We start from the raw sequence: 20346 nt of genomic DNA, 5'->3' as shown, positions 1-20346 counted from the left end.
TCCATTTACACTATTTTCTCTTTTGCCTCAGTTTTTCCCATGGCCTAAAACAAAGGAAGGGTCAGAATATTTTTTTAAATAAAACAACTTTATTTTAAAACATGCTATGTTAATTAAAATGCATTTTACTGTATTAATTCAAGATGCATTCCCCCCTAGAAAGATAAAAGCTAAGAAAACATTTAAGCCTTATTCAAAAGTTTTCAGTATTTTTAATACAGATATTATGACTACTCTAAATTCTTCCATACTGTTAACAGTCATTTGTTCAAATAAAGGAATATTCCCTCTTTTTTCATAATTTGGAATGAAAAAAAGATTAGTTTTAAACTTAAGTCTGCCTTCTTTCCCTCAAAAATGCCTCTCTAAAGAGATAAGTTTTAAAAATGCATTTATATATCATAAAATTTATATAGACTGTTCTTTTTTTCCCCAAACTAATTATTTCATTAGTGTAAGAAGTTCCAGGTGAAGAACCTCCTTCTTCCAGTATGGACTGGTAACTATTCTGCAATTTACAATGTCTGAGTGTAGGCCATAACATTGCAAGGTTAGGAGACTGGCCCAAAGTCTCCCACTTATATGTCTCAGTGGTGGGACATGAACTCGGGTCTTCTACCTGTCCGTGGTCAGTTCTCCAACTACAACATCACATTGTCACTCCTTACTCATCCTCTTCTTCCTCTCTCCCAGCCCACCAGCTGTGTATTTGTCAGTGATTTACTGGAAAAAGTGATTCACTCATTGGTTTAAATTTCTATCTGCAGATGGATTAATTGACTGTATGGACCCTGACTGCTGCTTACAAAGTTCCTGCCAGAATCAGCCCTATTGTCGTGGACTTCCCGATCCGCAAGATATCATTAGCCAAAGCCTACAGTCACCATCTCAGCAAGCTGCTAAGTCTTTTTATGATCGAATTAGTTTTCTTACAGGGCCGGATAGTACTCATGTTATACCTGGGGAAAGTCCTTTCAATAAAAGGTTAATTAAAGTTTTGTCTTTAAGATATAAAATGCTGTTCCTGTTTGTGTCTGTAGTGGCTGATCTGCATGGCATGGGAAATGCTGATGACTGCATTCTTGATGAATGTGATATTTCCCCTAATCCCCAAGTTTCCTTTCTTTCAATTCTAACCATCTCCAGCATTTATGACTTAGCACACACACTTTGCCAAGTTCTGTACCTGGGACCTAACAGGACATTCCATTAAGGAGTCAATAAATCTTCATTTAACTAGTTGATTCAGGTTAGCACAGTTGGAAGTGTATCAGAAGAAGCCATGAAAAGAGCTCAAAAGGAAAGAAAGAAAGAAATGCATCTTTTTTTTTAAACCGAGCTCACTAGATAATATAAATTATGAATTAATGTAATGGAACTGCTAACTGCATGGTGGTATGATTACATAAGCTATTTGACTGGTGTTTTACAGAGCAGTAATGACCTGAAAATAAACCCATAAGTGAAAGCAGGTGTCTTGTGTCTTACTGAGCAAAGGAAGATGATTTACACTGAACTCCTGGGTCTGCAGAAATTTAACAGCATTAGTGCAGTTAGGCACAGCAGTTGATTAAAAGTTGTTACACAAATGTTCCTTATTGCCCCTTTAAATCTTGCACTCCTTGGTCCCCGCAGATTTCCAGATTGCCTCAGAATTAATTGGAAAGTATACTTTTCTTCATGGAAGTGCCAGACATATGACTTACAGAAGAAAAGCATAGGGTTTCTAATTTTTAAGAATTCATCACTAAATTATTGGTCTTGATATCCCTCCAAAAAAACAGACTGCAACAAATTAAAACACAGGATAAACAGGAAGGTACTTAGAGAGTGTAAATAAATTACACGGAGTTAAAAGAGGGCATTGGCTTGGGAGTGTTTCAGCTCTGATTTTGTGAATAGCAATTGATTGCATGTGGGAGTGTTTTTCTGTCCTTAAGTTACAGTACCTATAAATCACAGTAATGTTGGCCTGAGAAAACAAATGCTCGTTCTAATTCTTTTAATTTTTCCCACAGCCTTGCATCTGTCATTAGAGGCCAAGTACTAACTGCAGATGGGACGCCCCTTATTGGAGTTAATGTTTCATTTTTTCATTACCCGGAGTATGGATACACTATTACTCGCCAGGATGGAATGTAAGTTGGTGCTACCACATATCTAGGTTTACATTACTTGCTTATTTAGAAGAAAGGCTTGTGACAATTGGAATGATTTTCATTATTAGTGCTTTAAAGTAGAAATGAGTTTTTGAGACTTTAGAGAACTGTGTAAGAAAACACGTTGAAAAGATTTACTATTACTTTTTGATGTTGATTACTTCTTTTTTTTTTTCTTTAGAGCTGCTTAACGCAAGGAAGAAATAGGATATAATGTGTGATGGTAGAATTCTGGGTCAGGAAAGTTCATTCAGTTTATTTTGTTTCTTTTTTAGGTTTGACTTGGTGGCAAATGGTGGTGCATCTCTCACTTTGGTATTTGAACGGTCACCGTTCCTCACTCAGTATCACACTGTGTGGATTCCCTGGAATGTCTTTTATGTGATGGATACCCTGGTCATGAAGAAGGAAGAGAATGACATTCCCAGCTGTGATCTGAGTGGATTTGTGAGGCCAAATCCTATCATTGTGTCATCACCTTTATCCACCTTTTTCAGATCTTCTCCTGAAGACAGTCCTATTATTCCTGAGACACAGGCAAGACATAACTTAAAAATAAACTATCTTCTAACAATGCACCTTTCAAAAAGACTTAAAAGAATTTGCAGATTTCTAGCAAAGTCATAAAAATGGTTTAAGAATTTGATATTAAAAATGACGAGTTAATAATTCAAAGGGCTATTTAGGGTTTGGTTTGGTTTTTAACATTATGGCACTCTGTATAATGATACTCCTAAAGAGAAAGGCTTTTTGCTCTATTTATGTAAGCACATACTGTTTAATTACCAACCGTTTCACAATTACTATAAGGGGGGAAGTTGTCTTGACCAAGATTGTTCTTGAAACAAAAACTTCATCCTTTGTTCTTAAAAAAATCTAATGCCTGATGTTTCTTCTTAACTGGAAATAATTAATCATTCATACTCTCTATAGCAAGTAATGATGGTATTTTTAAGAATAGAGTATGTTATTTGTTTTTTAATTAGGCCTTATGCTGCTTGGAAGATGCATTTATTATTTTTCCCTTCCATATGTTTTCCATTAAAAAAAATACTTTTAGTTCTTGAGGGCATGGAACTGAACACAATAAAAATTGGCTTTATTCATAAATGGTAAATATAAGGAATTTGTGGTTTCCACAGTAAAACACAATTCTGAAGCCCTTTTACAAACATGTATCTGCTTAAGCCAGGATAACCTAAGCGTTGGCCTACATCACAGAGAAAGGTAGCTAAGGAAACATAGATCAGAAGAGACAATATTGAATAATCAGGCCTATTTTAGTCTTCTTAATTCAATAAACTTTCCCCATTCTACAACAGATATGAATCCCTGTTGGTCCTAGAATAAATCCAATCTACAAGAAAGGTCAGATAACGTCTCTTCCATAGAAGAAGAAAATTCCTGAAAGCCAGGCCATCAGTTAATTTGATTCAGCAATTTGAGAAGCATTTTTAAGTACCTACTACGTGCCAAGCAATATGCTATGTGCAGAGGACAAAAAAAAAGTTACATCTGTACTTAAACAGCTTTCATTCTAAAGAGGAAAAATAGCATGTACAGAGAGATTCTAGAGTGGTTTGCCATTTCCTTCTCCATAACATTGTGCAGATGAGGAAACTGAGGCAGACAGAGTTAAGTGGCTCACCCAAGATCATACAGCTGGTAAGTGCTGAGGCTGGATTTGGACTTAGGTCTTCTTGACTCCAGGCCGAGCCCTACCCAGATTCAAATCCAACTGCAATGGTTACTCCCTGTGTAGGTTCAGTTTCCTTATGTTTAAAATGAAATGGTTTTACTAGATCTGTGAATTTTCTCTGGTCCTTCATTTCCCAGTGGGTTGAAAATGATGATACTTAAGATCGTCCACATCCCAAACTTTGGAATTCTTTAGATTAAAGGAAGGAAACAACGTATTAATTGCCTACAGTGTGCCAGGCACTGTGCTTCTTTGTTGTTACTGTTTAGTTGTGTCCAACTCTTCGTGACCCCATTTGGGGTTTTCCTGGTAAAGATACTGGAGTGGTTTGCCATTTCCTTCTCCAGCTCACTTTACAGATGAAGCAAATAGAGTAAAATAACTTGCCCAGAGTCACACAGCTAGTAAGTGTCTGAGGCCAGATCAGAATTCAGGTCTCCCTGACTCCAAGCCCAGAGCTCTATCCACTGCACCTAAGAGCTTTACAGATATTTCATTTGATCTTCACAATAACCCTGGGTTATAGATAAGTGACATCATTATTGCCATTTTACACTAATAAGTGTGTGCGAACAGATTTGAACTCAAGACCAGGGCAACCCTGGTTGCCTCTAAAGGTATGTGGGGAGCAAAGGGAACCAGAAAACAGACCTCAAAAGAAAAAGTCAGATTCTGAAAAGGGGGCAAAATCTAAGATGCAAATGGAGAAATGTGAAGAAAGGCAATCACGTAGAAATGATTGTAGAAAGAAGTCTGAACGACAACCATAAACTAATTTGAATCCTAAAGTACATATAAGTTCTCTCCTAAAGTGGTTTTACCATTTTGATTTCCAGAGTGTTTCTTTCATTTTGAGGTTCAGACATAAGGATTTCCCTGAGATATTTCGATCATGTGGTAGAACACTGAGATCTCAGCATGTGTCAAGCAGTTCTCAGCCTTTTTGGTTTTAGGACCTATTTAGTCTCAAAAATTATTGAAGATCCCAAAGAGTTTTTGTTCATGTGGGTTATGCCTACCAATATTTTACTATTAGAGATTAAAACTGAAAACCTTCTGAAATATGTATTTATATTTTATTTTAAATTATTGTGTATTAAAGTGATAAAAATGATTAAAATTAATATATTGAATTTTAATATTTAAGCACTGTTTAGAAATAATGATCTCATTGTTAGTATATTTTTTTATGAGAAATACCTATATTTTCACAAAAAAAGATGAAAGTTATATATTTTTGCTGATCTATTTACTATCTATCTGCCTTTATAGAAGACAGCTGGGTTTTTATAATGCTTCTGCATTAAGTCTTTATTTTGCTTGAAGTATATGAATATGTGGCTTCACACATATATGTAGTTGGAAAAGGGAAGAGTATTTTTATAAGTAAAAGAGATCTTGGTATTATTATGAAAATAGTTTTGACCTCACTGCCCCTTCAGGGTCTACAGACTACACTTTGAGGACTGCTGCTAAAAAGTACAGTCAATCATCATATTAACTCTCTTCAGGTCTCCTGAAGACTTTAATGTCGTTCTGAGAAGCATTACGGACTTGAACAATCTATTGCGTTCTCTTAATGAATCATTAAGCTCTCTAATTCATTCATACATATTATGGTTGGTTAGAAAAATGTTAGATGAGAGTCAACCACCTTTGACGCTTAATAGCTGCGTGGCCTCCTCATGTCGAGCTCTCTGAGCCTCAGTTTTCTTTTCCAGCCTTAACTTCTTCAGAATCATACCCTCACCAGTGGAAAATGGAAAACAGAGTCTATTGTGTCGACCTTTTAGGCCTTCCTTAAGGAAGGTACTAAACTACTAAAGAATTCTGCTGGTTATGGGGCCTGTACACAGACTACAATTCCCCATCAGGAACAAGGAGTTATTCATAAATGATCAAAACAGCATGGGAAAAGACATCTGGGGTACATATATTGAGCTCACTATGAGTCAGTCATGTGATATGGAAGCTAAGAAAGCTAATGCAGTTTTAGGCTATACGGAAATGAGATGCCATACTGAACTACAGAGATGAAAGTCTCACGGGACCCAGCCTTGTCCAAACAGCACAGAAAGTACTGGGTTCAGTTCTGGATGCCACATTTCCAGAGCAACACCTGATAAACTGAAGAGGATTCAACAGAGCACAACTAAGATGGCAAAGACCTTAAGTCAGTGATGTGAGAATAGACTGAAGAAATTGGGGATGTTTAACCTGGAAAAGAGAAGACTGGGGCCAACAGTACTAAGAGCTGTCTTTTAAGTATTTAAAGGGATATCGCATAGAAGAGGTATCAGACTCATCCTACTTTGTCCCATAACAAAGTATGAGAACAAATGGGTAGAAATTGCAAAGAGGGAGATTTAACTTATAGGGGGATAGCTAGGTGGTGCAGTGAGTAAAATGCAGGGCTTGGAACCAGGAAGACTCATCTTTCTGAGTTCAAATCTGGCGTCAGATACTTCCTCGCTATGTGACCCTGGGCAAATCACTTCACTTTGTTTGCCTCAGTTTCCTCATCTGTAAAATGAGCTGGAGAAGGAAATGGCAAACCACTCCAGCATCTTTCCCAAAGAAAGCCCAAATGGGATCAAAAATAGTCAGACATGACTGTCCAACAAAGGTGATTAGTTTCCTAATGGGCCTGCACCAGGAGCCAGCAAGTTCCCTCTTGCCAGAAGTTTTCATTCTAAAGGTTAGATTAAAAATAACTCAAGCGCTTTTTTTTTTCAGATATGGTTAGACTACATGAACTGCAAACTCCCTCCCAATTATGAAAATGTTGTGATTCTAGAATAATCTAACAATTTTTCATCAGGTAGCTAATGAAGGCCAAATCATAGGTTTGTTTTACAAAATAGTCCAATCAACTTGGTTCTCTTCTTTAACTACTAGACCTTTGTATCTGTGATCTCAGCCAATCAGATCATATATCTTTTGGTACTTTCCAGAAGTACCTTTGAATCAAGCAACCAAGACTCTTTTTTAAAAAAGAATATAAATTTTAATGTATGTATTTTCTTTTTATATCACCTATTTCCAGTGGTGTGCTTTTGTACATGTTTTACAACCAGCTGTACCCCCAAAAATGTATTCATGGCAAAACTTTGAAGTTTAATACGCATTATTAACATTTTCTCCATCACTTTCTTAAGTCTAGATAATCAACAAAACAGTAAATCAGGCCTCGATTTATAGAGTTCGCCAGTTTACAATTAACTGTTGCAAACCAGTACAGATTGGCCTCAGCACACCGTTACTGTTTGCCCGATATATCCCTCCCCTTCTCCATCATTCCTTGTAACAGACTTTTTAAAAGAGGGAAAAATGATTCAACAAAGCTAACCAACATGCATCAGCAAAGGCTAGTATTGTATGCATCATTCCACACCTGGAGTCTCCCACCTCTAAAGAAATTGGGGTGGTCTCTTCTCATGTCATTTCTTTCGGATCAAATTTATTAATATTAATTTTACAGCATTTAATTTTGACTTTTTTTACTGTTCTTTCCATTTACACTGTTAGTGCCCATTACGCATGTTTTTTCTAGTGTTACTTTACTTCATATCAGTTCATATGTTTTCCCAAGAATCTCTATAATCACTATATCTATCACTTTTTACAGCACAGTAATTTCCCTTTTATCCATGTACCACATTTGGTCAGCTATTCCCTAGCTGATGGGCATCCACCCTGTTTCCAGTTCTTAGCAGCTGTCAAAGTGATCGTCCTGAAGTACAGATCTGACTGTTGCATGTTCCTATTCAGTAAATGCCAGCACCTCCTTATTGCCCCTAGGATGAAAGAGAAAATCCTCTGGCTATTAAAGTCCTTCACACCCTGCCTCCTTCCTATGCATTCCTAGTCTTTTTAACACTGTACATCCCTTTGCATTCTCAACAATCCAGTAACAGTGGCCTTTTTGCTATTCTTCTCACACAACACTCCGTCTCCCAAGCAGGGCATTTTCACTGGCTGTCCCATATGCCTGGAATGCTCTATCTTCTAGTTTCTGTGACCTGCTTCTCACCTCAAAATTCTACCTTCTGCAAGTGACCTTCCTTGGTTTCATCTCTGCCCCACTCCAGCCCTAAATGCTATTAGCACCTTCCATCTGAGATTACTTCTCGTTTGCACTGTAGCTTGTACATACACAGTTGTAACACATTGTTTCCTCTATTAAGATTGTGAGCAGGGACTGTGCTTTTTGCTTTGACCACAAAAAAAGTGCTGCTTGCTATAAATATTTGAGTATGGAAGGGAATTTTTTCTTGGTGAGGGAGTTGGGGTTCAGTCACTTGCCCAGGGTCACTTGCCCAGGTGTTGTGTCTGAAGCCAGATTTGAACTCTGTTCCTCCTGACTCCAGGGCCAGTGCTCTATCCACTGTACCACTTAGCTGCCCCTGGAGGGGAATTTTTCAAAACTCATTGGCCTTCTCAGAGTATATACTAACTAGCAGCAGAATCTCTGGATCAAGGGCCTTCTGGTCAGTTTCTTAGCATTATTCCAAGTCGCTTTCCAGAATGATCGAACCACTTCACTGCCCCATCAACAGTACAGCAGAGGACCTGTCTGTCACGGCCCCTCCAACATTGCCTATTCCCATTTTTGTTATCTTTGCCAGTTTGTCGAGTGTGAGGTGAAACCTCAGAGTTAGGGGATTCACTGTTGGTTCTACCAGCATCAGATGTGACTCTGAAGTAACAGACAGGTAAAGGGCAGCAGGTAACAGAGGGCTGAAAAGTCTGTGTAATTTATATTACTAGAATAACAAATCAATGAATGACTTTTCTTGATATGCTTTTGTAATACTTTAGATTACACATATTGTCACAGAATGAATTGTTCATATTAATTACCAAATAAATATGACCAATACTGAACAGTAGAAACAGCTTTGATTCTGCAGTCAGAAAACCTGGGTCCAATCCTGTTTCCTATACTAGCAATAGATATGACCTTGGGCAAGTCATTCAACCTGCCTCACCTAAGTTTCCTCCAATGTAAATGAAGGAGTTGAAATACAGGGCCTGCATTGTCATTTCCAATTCTAAATTTATGATCCTAAGACCACTGAAATCTCTGCTTCATGTCTGGTTTATTTACTCTCTAATGCCTTGTTTTGCAACTGGGGGATTTTTGTTTTCCACTGCAGCAAATGCATCAAGTGTAACTGATATTTTTTAATCTGTTTTATTTGTAACTTAGGTACTTCATGAAGATACTCTGATTCCAGGAACAGACCTGAAACTCTCCTATTTGAGCTCCCGAGCGGCAGGGTACAAGTCAGTCTTGAAGATCACCATGACTCAGTCTGTTATACCATTCAATCTAATGAAAGTTCATCTGATGGTGGCAGTAGTAGGAAGACTCTTTCAAAAATGGTTCCCAGCTTCACCGAATCTTGCATACACATTCATATGGGACAAGACCGATGCGTATAATCAGAAAGTCTATGGTTTGTCTGAAGCTGTTGGTGAGTTCCATAGATGTTGCAGGTTGTTTATTTTTTACTACCTTCATTTTAACTTTTACTTCAAATTCATAATGATTACAGAACCAACAATAGCTCATGGAAATTCAGTAGCCATCAATCAGAAAGGGAGAAATGCTGGAGAAAGGTATGTCCTACCTGGTGCATAGCATTCTGTAGAGAAATGATAAGTGTACGATATGAGAGAAAGAAGATGCCTCTTTCTTTTTTGGAGTAAAGATTGTGTCCCAGAAGAGCTTGGGTGAAATGTCATGTCTTTCCCCCCTTATTTATCTGTATTTCTTCCCTCCATTGTCCTTTCTTCTCTATTTTTCCCTGCCTTACTTCATGTATTATTTCTTTGGGTTTTTTTCTGTATTTTCTCCTTCCTTTTTTTCTCCCCTGCATTTCTTCCATTTGGATCAATCACCTTGTCAGAGTGACATTTAATAGTAGAAGATATCTCAGCTAGGTCTAAATCCCAAATCAGCTCAATCACTTAACCCAAACTGAATGAACAGTCACTTTACTCAAGCAGCAAATCAATTAAATAGAAAAAGAAAAAAAAATCAAGTCAAACGAGTTGTTGAAGTGAATTGACTGGATGATACGGTCAGAGTAGTTGAACTTGGTATGTACATTGGCATAGCGTCAGGCCCAGAGCATCAGAAAACAAGCTCAGAGTGGGAAGTATTTAGGGCATGGGGAATTTGTGTTCTGTAACTTATTTCAGGCTGAAATGTCAGTAATATTTAAGATGAAAACATCTTTCTAGGACCCGAGTTATCCAGTTCATGTAACCACATAATTGGGGTTTCTTTCTTTCATTTTGAGTACACTATAAAGCTCTGATGTTTCCTCTTAGTATGGGCTAGCACAGTGTCTTACATATCACAGGAATTTAATAATTGTCTGTTGGAATGATTTGAATCCTGCAATGAAACCTTCATTTTTACTGTCAAGCTTGCCAATTTATTACTCAATTACTTACATTCAATTCCAATATTAACATATGAAGACAGTAATCCCATTTGTTTCCAGTAGTCTTATCACTTAACAATATTAGAAATGGAATAGCAAGAAGAATTTGGTTATCATTTTTGATTTTTAGTTATAATCATACAGTGAATTCTGAATGATCAATTCCCAGACCTCTACTTCACTTTGTATTTTCTGGATACAACCTTTGGTGTCAGAATATTGCAGGAAAATTTTTGGGGTGCTCTTTTAAGTCATTGAAAAATCTCAAGGGACTATGGTTTTTTTTTATTTTAATTGAAAATGTTTACATTTTCTGAATTATCAAGACAAATTTGTTTTCACAAGATAAATGGAAGAAGTATGGTAGCTCCAGAATACATGAAAAATTAGCAAAATAATAATAATAAGTGCATTTCTACCTGTAGTTGGGAAGATTAAATGTGATTTGTTGTTATTCCAGTGTCTGTTGGATATGAATATGAATCTTGTTTGGACCTAACTCTGTGGGAAAAGAGAACCGCCATTTTGCAAGGCTATGAATTGGATGCATCCAATATGGGTGGTTGGACACTAGATAAACATCATGTACTGGATGTTCAAAATGGTAAGATGTTTCCTATCACTAGTAAAAAAGGGGGAAAAATTTAAGACTATTTTAAAACAGATTTCAAATTACTTTATCATACAAATGAAGGGAGAAAGTAGGTCATGTTTGTGGTTTTTTTGGTTTTGTTTTTCTCCTTGATTCCTCTCCAGGATTATTTAAAGATTTATTTGCAAATCTCAGTGTAATGGTATTTGTTTCATTCCTTAAGGATCTACAATGTATATGCATACGGAATCCTTTCAAAGTTAAAAATTAATCTCCAGATGACCAGCCCTGTAGTAATGAGCCTCTCTAAACCTAGCTAATCTGCTGTTCGTTGGTTCAGAGACTCAAAATCCATCAGTATACACAAACCAAAAGCCATTCTACATTGGTAGGACATTTCAGACTTAGCATTCATCTGTCATAGCCTTTTGAAAACTAAAGGTCATCACCCTGAGACATCACCTAGGACGGGTTGGGGTTAAATAATCTCTAAGGGCCCTTGTAACCCTAAATTATATGATTTTATGATAGACTAAACTCGGATATTAATCTTAAATTACAAGAAGTGATAGATTAATGTGATACTTTTATATAGCTTTACTGACACTCGGTGTTCAGTAAAAGATCAAGCAGAGATGCTTCACATGAATTCAGACATCAAGTCAAATGTGAGAACTAGACCATCACAAAAAATATTTGCAAACTTGACAGAAAAATTATTTAAAAAGATGAGTCAACTTTAATTCACATGGTGAATTGTGACTTTAAATTATATCCAAGAGTTGAGCCTGACAAGTAGTGACTTTTCAAAGTGATGTGTGTCTAACTGAATAAACAAAATGATTTCTAGCCATAACAAGTGGATGAGCTATGGAAATTTGAGGAGCAGAAATAGGCAAAAATGTAGACTGCAGCAGGTGCTTAGGTGAGCACCCTGAAACATGGAAATAAATATTCCAACACTTATCCTTCCATTCTGTCATAACAGAGGACTGTTCAGAAGGGCCAGTATTTCAAAGTAATAGTTGAATAAATCAGGTGCAGTGAGCAGTGTGCTGACATGTCAGAATTCTTCTGAAAAACATTATAGAAATAAGGTCTTTTTGCAAAATTGGAACTCCATGATTGCTGAAAATTATGTAGCCTAAAGAAGAAAGATTAATGGATTCTGTTTTGTGTCCTGGTAAACTATATGTTATTATTTTGCAGCCATACTTAGATTTTCTTTCTTCAAGTCTATTTCATCCTTCTTAATTTTTTTAAGGCAGTTGGGGTTAAGTATTTACCCAAGGTCACACAGCTAGTAAGTGTCAAGTGTTTGGTCTGAGGCCAGATTTGAACTCAGATCCTCCTGACTCCAGTGCCGGTGCTCTATCCATGTGCCACCTATCCTTCTTAATTTCTTAATGTAAATAAGAGCAGTTAAAAATAACTCCTATTGGTGTAATGTGATTTTTTTGCCTGATTTCTTACGGTTTGGTAGTATTTGCAAATCAGCAAAGAAACATAACCATTGGCTAAAGAGCTGCTTTGAAATTCAGTCTAGTCAATAAAACACACATAACCGGAAAGCATAAAGCAGGTTAGTCAAATTGTAACAAGCTAAGATTTGGGCACATGCACCCAGCAATGATAACAGACCATCAGTAGGGTGCACTGTGACTAAGTCGCAGATCCTTAGCAGAATCCGTAGGCCAAATCCAGCCAGCGCCCTGGTTTCTACGGCCTACTCATAGTGAGCCAAATTTGGCCCTTTGGGAACGATTCACTGACCTCTGATTTATAACAGTTAAAGAATCTCAACTTTTAAAAAAGTTTCCAAGTCTGATGTATGTACAATTCTGTGTTAAGATTTTTCTTTTTTTTTTTGAAAACTATAAACAGAATGCTCATTGCATTTTGTTTTCATAGATATTTAACCTACCCAAGCCTCAGTTCTCTCATCTACAAAATGGTAATAATGTTTTTTGCTACCCTTCTCTGGGTTATTTTCAGGAAAATACTTTACAAATCTAATAAATATGTGCTGGTAGTAATTACTACTAATAATAACAACAAAAGCTTTAAACTGAATTCTGTTTTAAGGTATGAAAGTAAAGAGCAGGCTGAGCTTCCATAGCACTTTTCCCCATAACATTCATCCTGTATACATGTTGAAAAGTTAGATATACATATAGACTTGTCAAATATAAAATTTTAAGCAAAAAAAATAAAATCCTTTTAAGGTATAGCGATGTTCAGATAAGCATTGACTTTTTAATTTCTTTTTATTTTTAGTTTTCAACATTTACTTCCACAAGACTGAGTTCCAAATTTTCTCCCCATCTCCCCCTCCCCAAGATGGCATGCATTCTGAATCCCTTTCCCCTATTCTGCCCTCTCTTCTTTCTCTCCCCCCTTCTCTTCTCCCCTTTCCCTTCTATCTTCCTGTAGGGCAGGATAGAGTTCTTTACCCCATTTCCTGTATTTCTTATTTCCCAGTAGCATGTGAAAACATTTTTTTTTAAACATATGTTTTTAAAACTTTAGGTTTCAAATTTTATCCCTTCCTCCCTCCCCACCCACCCTCATTGAAAAGGCAAGCAACTCAGTATAGGTTATACATGTGCAGTTATGCAAAACACTTCCACAGTAGACATGTTGTGAAAAACTAACTCTACTTCCCTTCATCCTATCCTGCCCTCCCACTTATTCTATTCTTTCTTTTGACCTTGTCCCTCCTCAGAAGTATTTGCTTCTGATTACCCCCTTTCCCAATCTGCCCTCCTCTCTATCCTGCTCTCTTATCCCCTTCTCCCCCTATTTTCCTGTAGGGTAAGACAGATTTCCATACCCAATTCAATGTGTATGTTATTCCCTCCTTAAGCCAAATCCTATGAGAATAAGATTCACTCATTCCCTCTCACCCTCCCCCATTTCCCCTCCACTGCAAGACACTTTTCTTTTCTTTTCTTTTTTTTGTGAGATAATTTACCCATTCTACCTCTCCCTTTCTTCTCTGAGTATAATCCTCTTTCATCCCTTAATTTTATTCTCCAGATATGACCCCTTAATCTTCAACTCACCCTGTGCCCTCTCTCTATCTATACATACATATAATTTTTTTCCTCCAACTACCCTAATACTGACAAAGGTCTCATGAGTTAAAAATGTCATCTGTCCATGAAGAAATTTGCTTCACTCTGTCTTTTTGTGGGTTCTGCTGCTTCAGAATTTGTTTAGAGCTATTTTTATAGTATTTTGAGGGATTTGGGGGAGAGCTCAAACAAGCACTGCTTTTACTCTGCCATCTTGGCAGAGTAACAGCCTGAGAAGTGTCAGAGACTAAGGTTCAAATTCCATCTTTCATCCTTCCTCCCTGTGTAAGCAAACCCCTTAGCATCTGTAGGCCTCAGTTTCCTCATATCTAAAATAAGGGAACTGCACTAGATGGTATGAGGTCTCTTCCAGATCTATACTTATGATGTCACATACGTTTTTGGCTCCATTTTTTTTTTATACAATGGGCAGCGAGGCGGTGTAGTGGATATAGAACACTGGGCTCTATTATTTTTAAAAAAAAAGTCATGAAGACCTCAGTTCACAAATATAGCCTCCAGAACTTCCTAGCTGTATATCAAGTCACTTAACTTTCATTTGCCTCAATTTCCTCATCTGTAAAATGGACATAATAATAGTACCAAGATTATTGTGAGCATTAAATAAGATAATAATTATTAAGCACTTAGCACAGTGCCCTATATATAGCTAAATACTGTATAAGTGCTATATAAGTGCTAGCTATTATTAATACTCTTATAAACCCACATGTCTGCATCAGTTATCCTAAAATATAGTTAATCAACAGAATCAGCTCTTTCCAAGGTTCATTTCAGTTATTAGCCAACTACAATTTTTGCTATAAAACACATTTGTCATTTATTGCTTAGTACTTTTAACCACGAAAAAAAATTTTCACCATATACTGCTTTAATTTTAAATTAAACATTTTCCCATCCAAGTCTAAGATGCAGGAGATGGTAGAAGATGAGTATTTTTAAAGGTATAATTTTTCAAGGGATTTCTTTTAATAAAAGGAAAAAATGAACGTGTCTGTTCTACAGGTATACTCTACAAGGGAAATGGGGAAAATCAGTTCATTTCTCAACAACCTCCAGTGGTCAGTAGTATCATGGGCAACGGACGGAGGCGCAGCATTTCATGCCCAAGCTGCAATGGTCAAGCTGACGGAAACAAGCTCCTAGCTCCGGCCGCTTTGGCCTGTGGGATTGATGGCAGCCTGTACGTAGGGGATTTCAACTACGTACGGCGGATATTCCCTTCTGGGAATGTAACTAGCGTTCTGGAACTGAGGTATGTATGTCTTTCCTTAATTTGGGGATGGTTGAAATGCCACTTTGTATAATGAATTCAAATTAATACTTTTTTGACATTTTAATACAAAAGGGAAACAGCTTAAAAAAAAAAGTTGAGTCTTAAGTTACTAAACTGTTTATCCAGACAGATCTTCCAAGTGTTTAAATTAGTCCCTAGGAATGTTAGGTCCTTTGTGGGGGTCAGAAAAAGGCCAGGTTTAAGTATATTCATTCTGTCAGGCCATTAACATGGTTTACCAGGACTTTGCTGAATGGTCCCCTAACGGACCAATATAAAAATTCCTCATTGGCTCCATTGAGCAACTAGCACGCTGGGGGGATATGGCTGAGTGTTTATAATCACTTTAATTTCCTTCAGAACAACCTTGTGATATAGGTTGATAGATACCGTTACCCTCATTTCACAAGTGATGAAATTGAGGAGTGAACTGTTTAAGGAAGCTGCCTTAAATGGTAGGACATGGCAGTGAGATAAGCAGGAACACCATCCTCCAGGGCTGCGTTTCCAAGGGTTCTTTTAATCCACTGACTACAGAGCTATTGTCAAAACTTTTCTTGGTTAATGGAAGAGCAATAACAAAATATTATAACAGTCAAAATCAATGTCTTACTTTATAAGTAAATTAATTTGTCTCACTCTGAAATTCATTTCTAGTCTTATTTCTGTTAAATTAACAATATTCTGTTAAAAAAAATCTGTGTTACTCATTCTTTAACTTCTTTGTTGACTTTCTCTAACTGAACTTTTGTTTTTTTACCTTTTCTTTATCTGCTTCTCCCAAGAAATAAAGATTTTAGACATAGGTAAGCATATTATTTAAAGGTGATTTTATGTTTTCATTGCCCATTTTACTTCTTAAGCATTCATTCTGAACTCAGTTCTTTTTTTCCAGTAATTTATTATGAGAGGAGACCTAATATCAGAAAAATGATTAAGCTTTTATAAAAGTAAACATTTAACTTATGTTTATTCCAAATGTTAAGTGGTAAAAGTGATGGATGCTTGTTCCTGGCCATATCTTTAAAAAGATTTATTTTTGGGCTGTGTCTCTGTGAATGGCTTTTGAGTTCAGTCGTTTTTCAGTCATGTTCAACTCTTCGTGACCCCATTTGAGTTTTTCTTGGCAAAGATGCTGTAGTGGTTTGCCATTTCCTTCTCTAGCTCATTTTACAGTTGAGGAAACTGAGGCAAACAGGATTAAGTGACTTGCCCAGGGTCATACAGTTAGTGAGTATCTGAGGTTGCATTTGAAGTCGGAAAGAAGAGTCCTCCTGACTCCGGGCTAGGAACTCTGTCCATTTTACCAACTAGTGCCCTGTGAATAGCTTAGCCAAAAATAAATGAGCCCAACCCAGGAGTAGAGGGGAAAATGTAAGTGGGGCTGGGTGAACCACTTAAGGCCTTTCAGGAAAGTTCCAATTATCTTTCAACATGTTTATTTTTTCAAACAAAACCACTGGGGCTGTCAGTGGTTGACATTCCTACCCAGCTTTATCTTGAATTACCTCTCTGGTTCCATACAGTCAATATGAAGAAGGCAGTGGAGATTTCAGAACCAAATAATACAACAGAGTTTGGAAACATGTCCCTCCCATTGACCCAGCCATTGACTCAGAGCTGGCACAGGCAGAGGGGATGGCAGCAGCCCAATAGAGTATTATTTTGTTGTGTACGAGGAGAAGGAATGAAGAAGTGCACTTTCCACTCAAACCTGACATTTATTTCTATTAAGATGTCAATAAACCAATGTGAAACCTCAAATGACGCACAATGCATTGTTGGGAAGCAAACTTTCTAAGAGACTAGGGAATCAGTAATTCTGCTGATAGGTTCTATTTGCTCACTTGTTTTTCCATTTGAGTTAAAACCATTTAACTTTTTCAACCAAACTGGCCTGTTCCTGTTCCCAGAACTCAGCATTCCGTCTCGCCCTGGCTGGGCTGTCTGTCACCTCTGCCTGCAATGCTCTCCCATCTCATCTGGAATCCCTAGTTTCCTTCCAAGCAGGAGTTCTTGTTTTTGTCTTTCACACGTGGCAGGGAGATGGAACGGTGTACAGGTTGCAAGACTTTGTAGTCAAGAAGACCCAAGTTTGAAATCTGACTTAGGCATTTAACTAGCTGTGTAATCACTGGGCCTCAATTTCCTCATCTATAAAATGGAGACAACAAGAACACCTACCTCACAGGGTTGTTGTGAGGAACAAATGAAGCAATGCGTGTAAAACCCTTCACATGCCCTATGGCTCACTAGTGCTGGAAGTCTGTTGAAAGGAACTGACATCAGCAACCAGTCAAAGTAATATGTTTGCAAAGGAACAGGATGTGAAGAATTGATGTTTTAAGGTATTGATTTGTCCTGTAAGCTAATGACTCTTTCATTGTTTTCCGAAGATAGATGCCTTTTAAATTCCAATTTTCACAATAATGCAGACTAAATGATTAAAAGATTCGTTTTCCTTAAATCTTTTTTAAATAATCCTCCATTTGGACCCAATGATTAAATCTGTGTCCAAATAAACTCTCTGTATGACGAGCATATTTCCAAGCTGAAGTTATTGACTCAGCTAAGAAACTCTTCCTCAGTACAAAGCTCAAGAAACATAAAATAATTTGGAGAGGTTTTTGGCATTAGTGTAATGGAATTTGACTTGTAGTTGATACTTTCTTAATTCCAAGAGGAGTCTGTATATGAATTCTCATGAAGTCATATTTCCCTGAACAGTAAGATATGAGGAAGAAGGAATTATTCAAGGATTAAAGCTGAGGCAAAAGTTTCCAACCTTGTAGGCAGTCCCAAAAGCTTTTCCTACCTCCGCACCTCACTCTACACTTAGCTGAAACAGGTGCTAAAGAGGCTGCCTCACTGATGCCTAGAAAACACATCTCAAGATCCAGGCCTGAGAAAAAGACGGGGGGGGGGGGGGGGGGTGCAGCAAGGAGGTTGAGACAGGAAATCTACCTGGCAAAAAAAATAAAGTCTAAAATGGTAACCTTAGTTTGGATTTTCATCATATAGCCACACAAGATTGAAAAAGACACAGTGTAATGTCAAAGGCATTCTTAACTCCGGATAATCAGATCAGTTACACAGGTAGAAAGGTGCCAAGGAGCTGGCTGGCAATTCAGGATTGCAGGTTCTGAGGTCAGGGGTAGGGAAACAAACCCTGAAAACAGTGATTCACATAAAAGTCATACAGTCGTAGCTTGAAGCACAGGTATAGAGCTATAAGGGACCTTAGCATTCGTCAAGAGAAGCTACACTGGACAGAGCCAGCACACAGAAGCCAAGGACCTAGGTACCAGCTTTTGCTATTTGTTACTGTGTGATCTTTGGAAATCAATCAGAACAAATATTAATTAATCTTATATGTGCCAGGCTCTGTGCATGGCTGCTGGGAATACAAAGACAAAAATGAAAGTCTGTCCTCAGGAAGCTTACAGTCTAGGAGTGGGAGACAACATATCTATGTAGACAATATATGATTACACATACACAATAGATCTCTCTGTGCTTCTACAGATAGATATGAAGGTAACTGGGGAGTGGAGAAGCTCTTGCAGTTGAGAAATCAAGAAAGGCTTCATGGAGAAGACTGTACTTGATCTGACCGTTAAAGGAAGTTCTCTGACAGGCAGAAGTAATGAAGGAAGACATTACTAGGGGACCACCACTACAAGGGCACTGAATTTTGTTAAACATTTACAAGTATATCTTAATATGATTTTGGACTACAATTGGGAGTTTGCCAGCCTGTGTGCCACAAATCTGACACTGGACTAAACTGCTCTTTTAACCCTTTCTAGTTGCAAATCTGTGATTCTACTTGCTGAAGGTCACTAAGTAGTAAAACCAGAATCTGGTTTTACTCTCTGACTCCCAAATCATGTGCCTTTTCCCCTAAACCATGATACTTTAGGAGTAGACAGGCTTACCATAGAAGAAATGATGAAAAGAAAGGCAATATGGTACAGTAGGAGCCCTCAATTCTAAACCATTTTTCTCCCACAACTGTGACCTTGGGTCTCTTTATCTTACTCGACCTCAGTTTTCTCAGCTGTAAGATGGAGTCAGATTGGATAAGTTCCAAGGGCCTTTTCAACTCTATGGACTTAAGAAGACATTTTCTTCAATGGGCACAGAAGAGGAAGAAAAGCCAGGAAAGAGGGGTGGTCAAAGAATCAAATACTGCAGAGGGGTGAAGGAATGTGAAGCTGAGGGGGAAAATAAAAACACTGGAGGTCATGGGTGACTTTTGGAGAAGAGTTCCTGTTGAGTGGTGAGAATGGAATCCAGATGGCAAATGGCTAAAAGAATGGTGGGGAGAAAGTGGCAGCAACAGTTAGGAATTACTTTTTTCTGACAGTGAAGATGAAAAGATGGGAGAATGACTTCAGTAGGTAGCAAGGTTGAGAAATGGGTGGTGGTTGTTTTCGTTGTGGTTTTAAACTATAGCGGAGACATACACAAATTTATGGACAAAGAGGAAAAAATCTGCATAGAAAAAGAAGTGAAAGATATACAAAAGGGAATAATGAAAATCAACAGGAAACTGGAAGGACACAAATGAAGTGAGTGCCCTTAGTAGGGAGAAGGATCATTTTATTTTCTGAACACAAACTCTGTATGAAAGATAGAAGCTGGGGATTTCAGGGATTTCAGAGCAATTTTGATCTCAGCAAAGCAACACTATGACAGAAAGAGTAGAGGTGAAATGAAGGTGCTCAAAGAGAATCAAACAGTTTGGGAATTCCTAAAGGAGTAGATAAGAGGTGAATGAGAGAATTGCTGGATAGCACTGAGACCCTGAGATTAGGTAACATAAATTTGCACTTTCAGAACCAAGCAATTTCAGAGTCTACACAAAGTAAGCAGTTAAATAAATATCATTTCATTCATTCATTTATTGACTGCTAAGTTTCTCCAATAATACTGGAGAGCCCAGAAACAGATAAAGGCAGACAACAGGCATTACCTAGAACCGGAGAGCAGCAGAACTAAAATAACACTGTGATGCAATGAAAAGACCATTCACTTCTCGACGCGAGATCATCGGTACCT

General features: G+C 37.6%; 1 protein-coding gene across 1 annotated transcript in view; it reads left to right on the top strand.

Moving 5' to 3' along the window:
- The window catches only part of TENM3 (teneurin transmembrane protein 3), an 825548-nt gene that overhangs the window by 728246 nt on the left and 76956 nt on the right, over positions 1-20346 (top strand). Inside the window, 7 exon segments of the mRNA XM_078148915.1 lie at positions 768-984; positions 2019-2138; positions 2435-2696; positions 9071-9338; positions 10777-10920; positions 15012-15261; positions 16068-16088. Coding sequence (XP_078005041.1) covers positions 768-984; positions 2019-2138; positions 2435-2696; positions 9071-9338; positions 10777-10920; positions 15012-15261; positions 16068-16088 — 1282 coding nt within the window.

The sequence above is a fragment of the Phascolarctos cinereus genome, unplaced genomic scaffold, assembly GCF_003287225.1.
Source record: "Phascolarctos cinereus isolate Bilbo 61053 unplaced genomic scaffold, phaCin_HiC Scaffold_9;HRSCAF=440, whole genome shotgun sequence".
Lineage (NCBI taxonomy): Eukaryota > Metazoa > Chordata > Mammalia > Diprotodontia > Phascolarctidae > Phascolarctos > Phascolarctos cinereus.
This window is presented reverse-complemented; position numbering and strand designations above follow the sequence as displayed.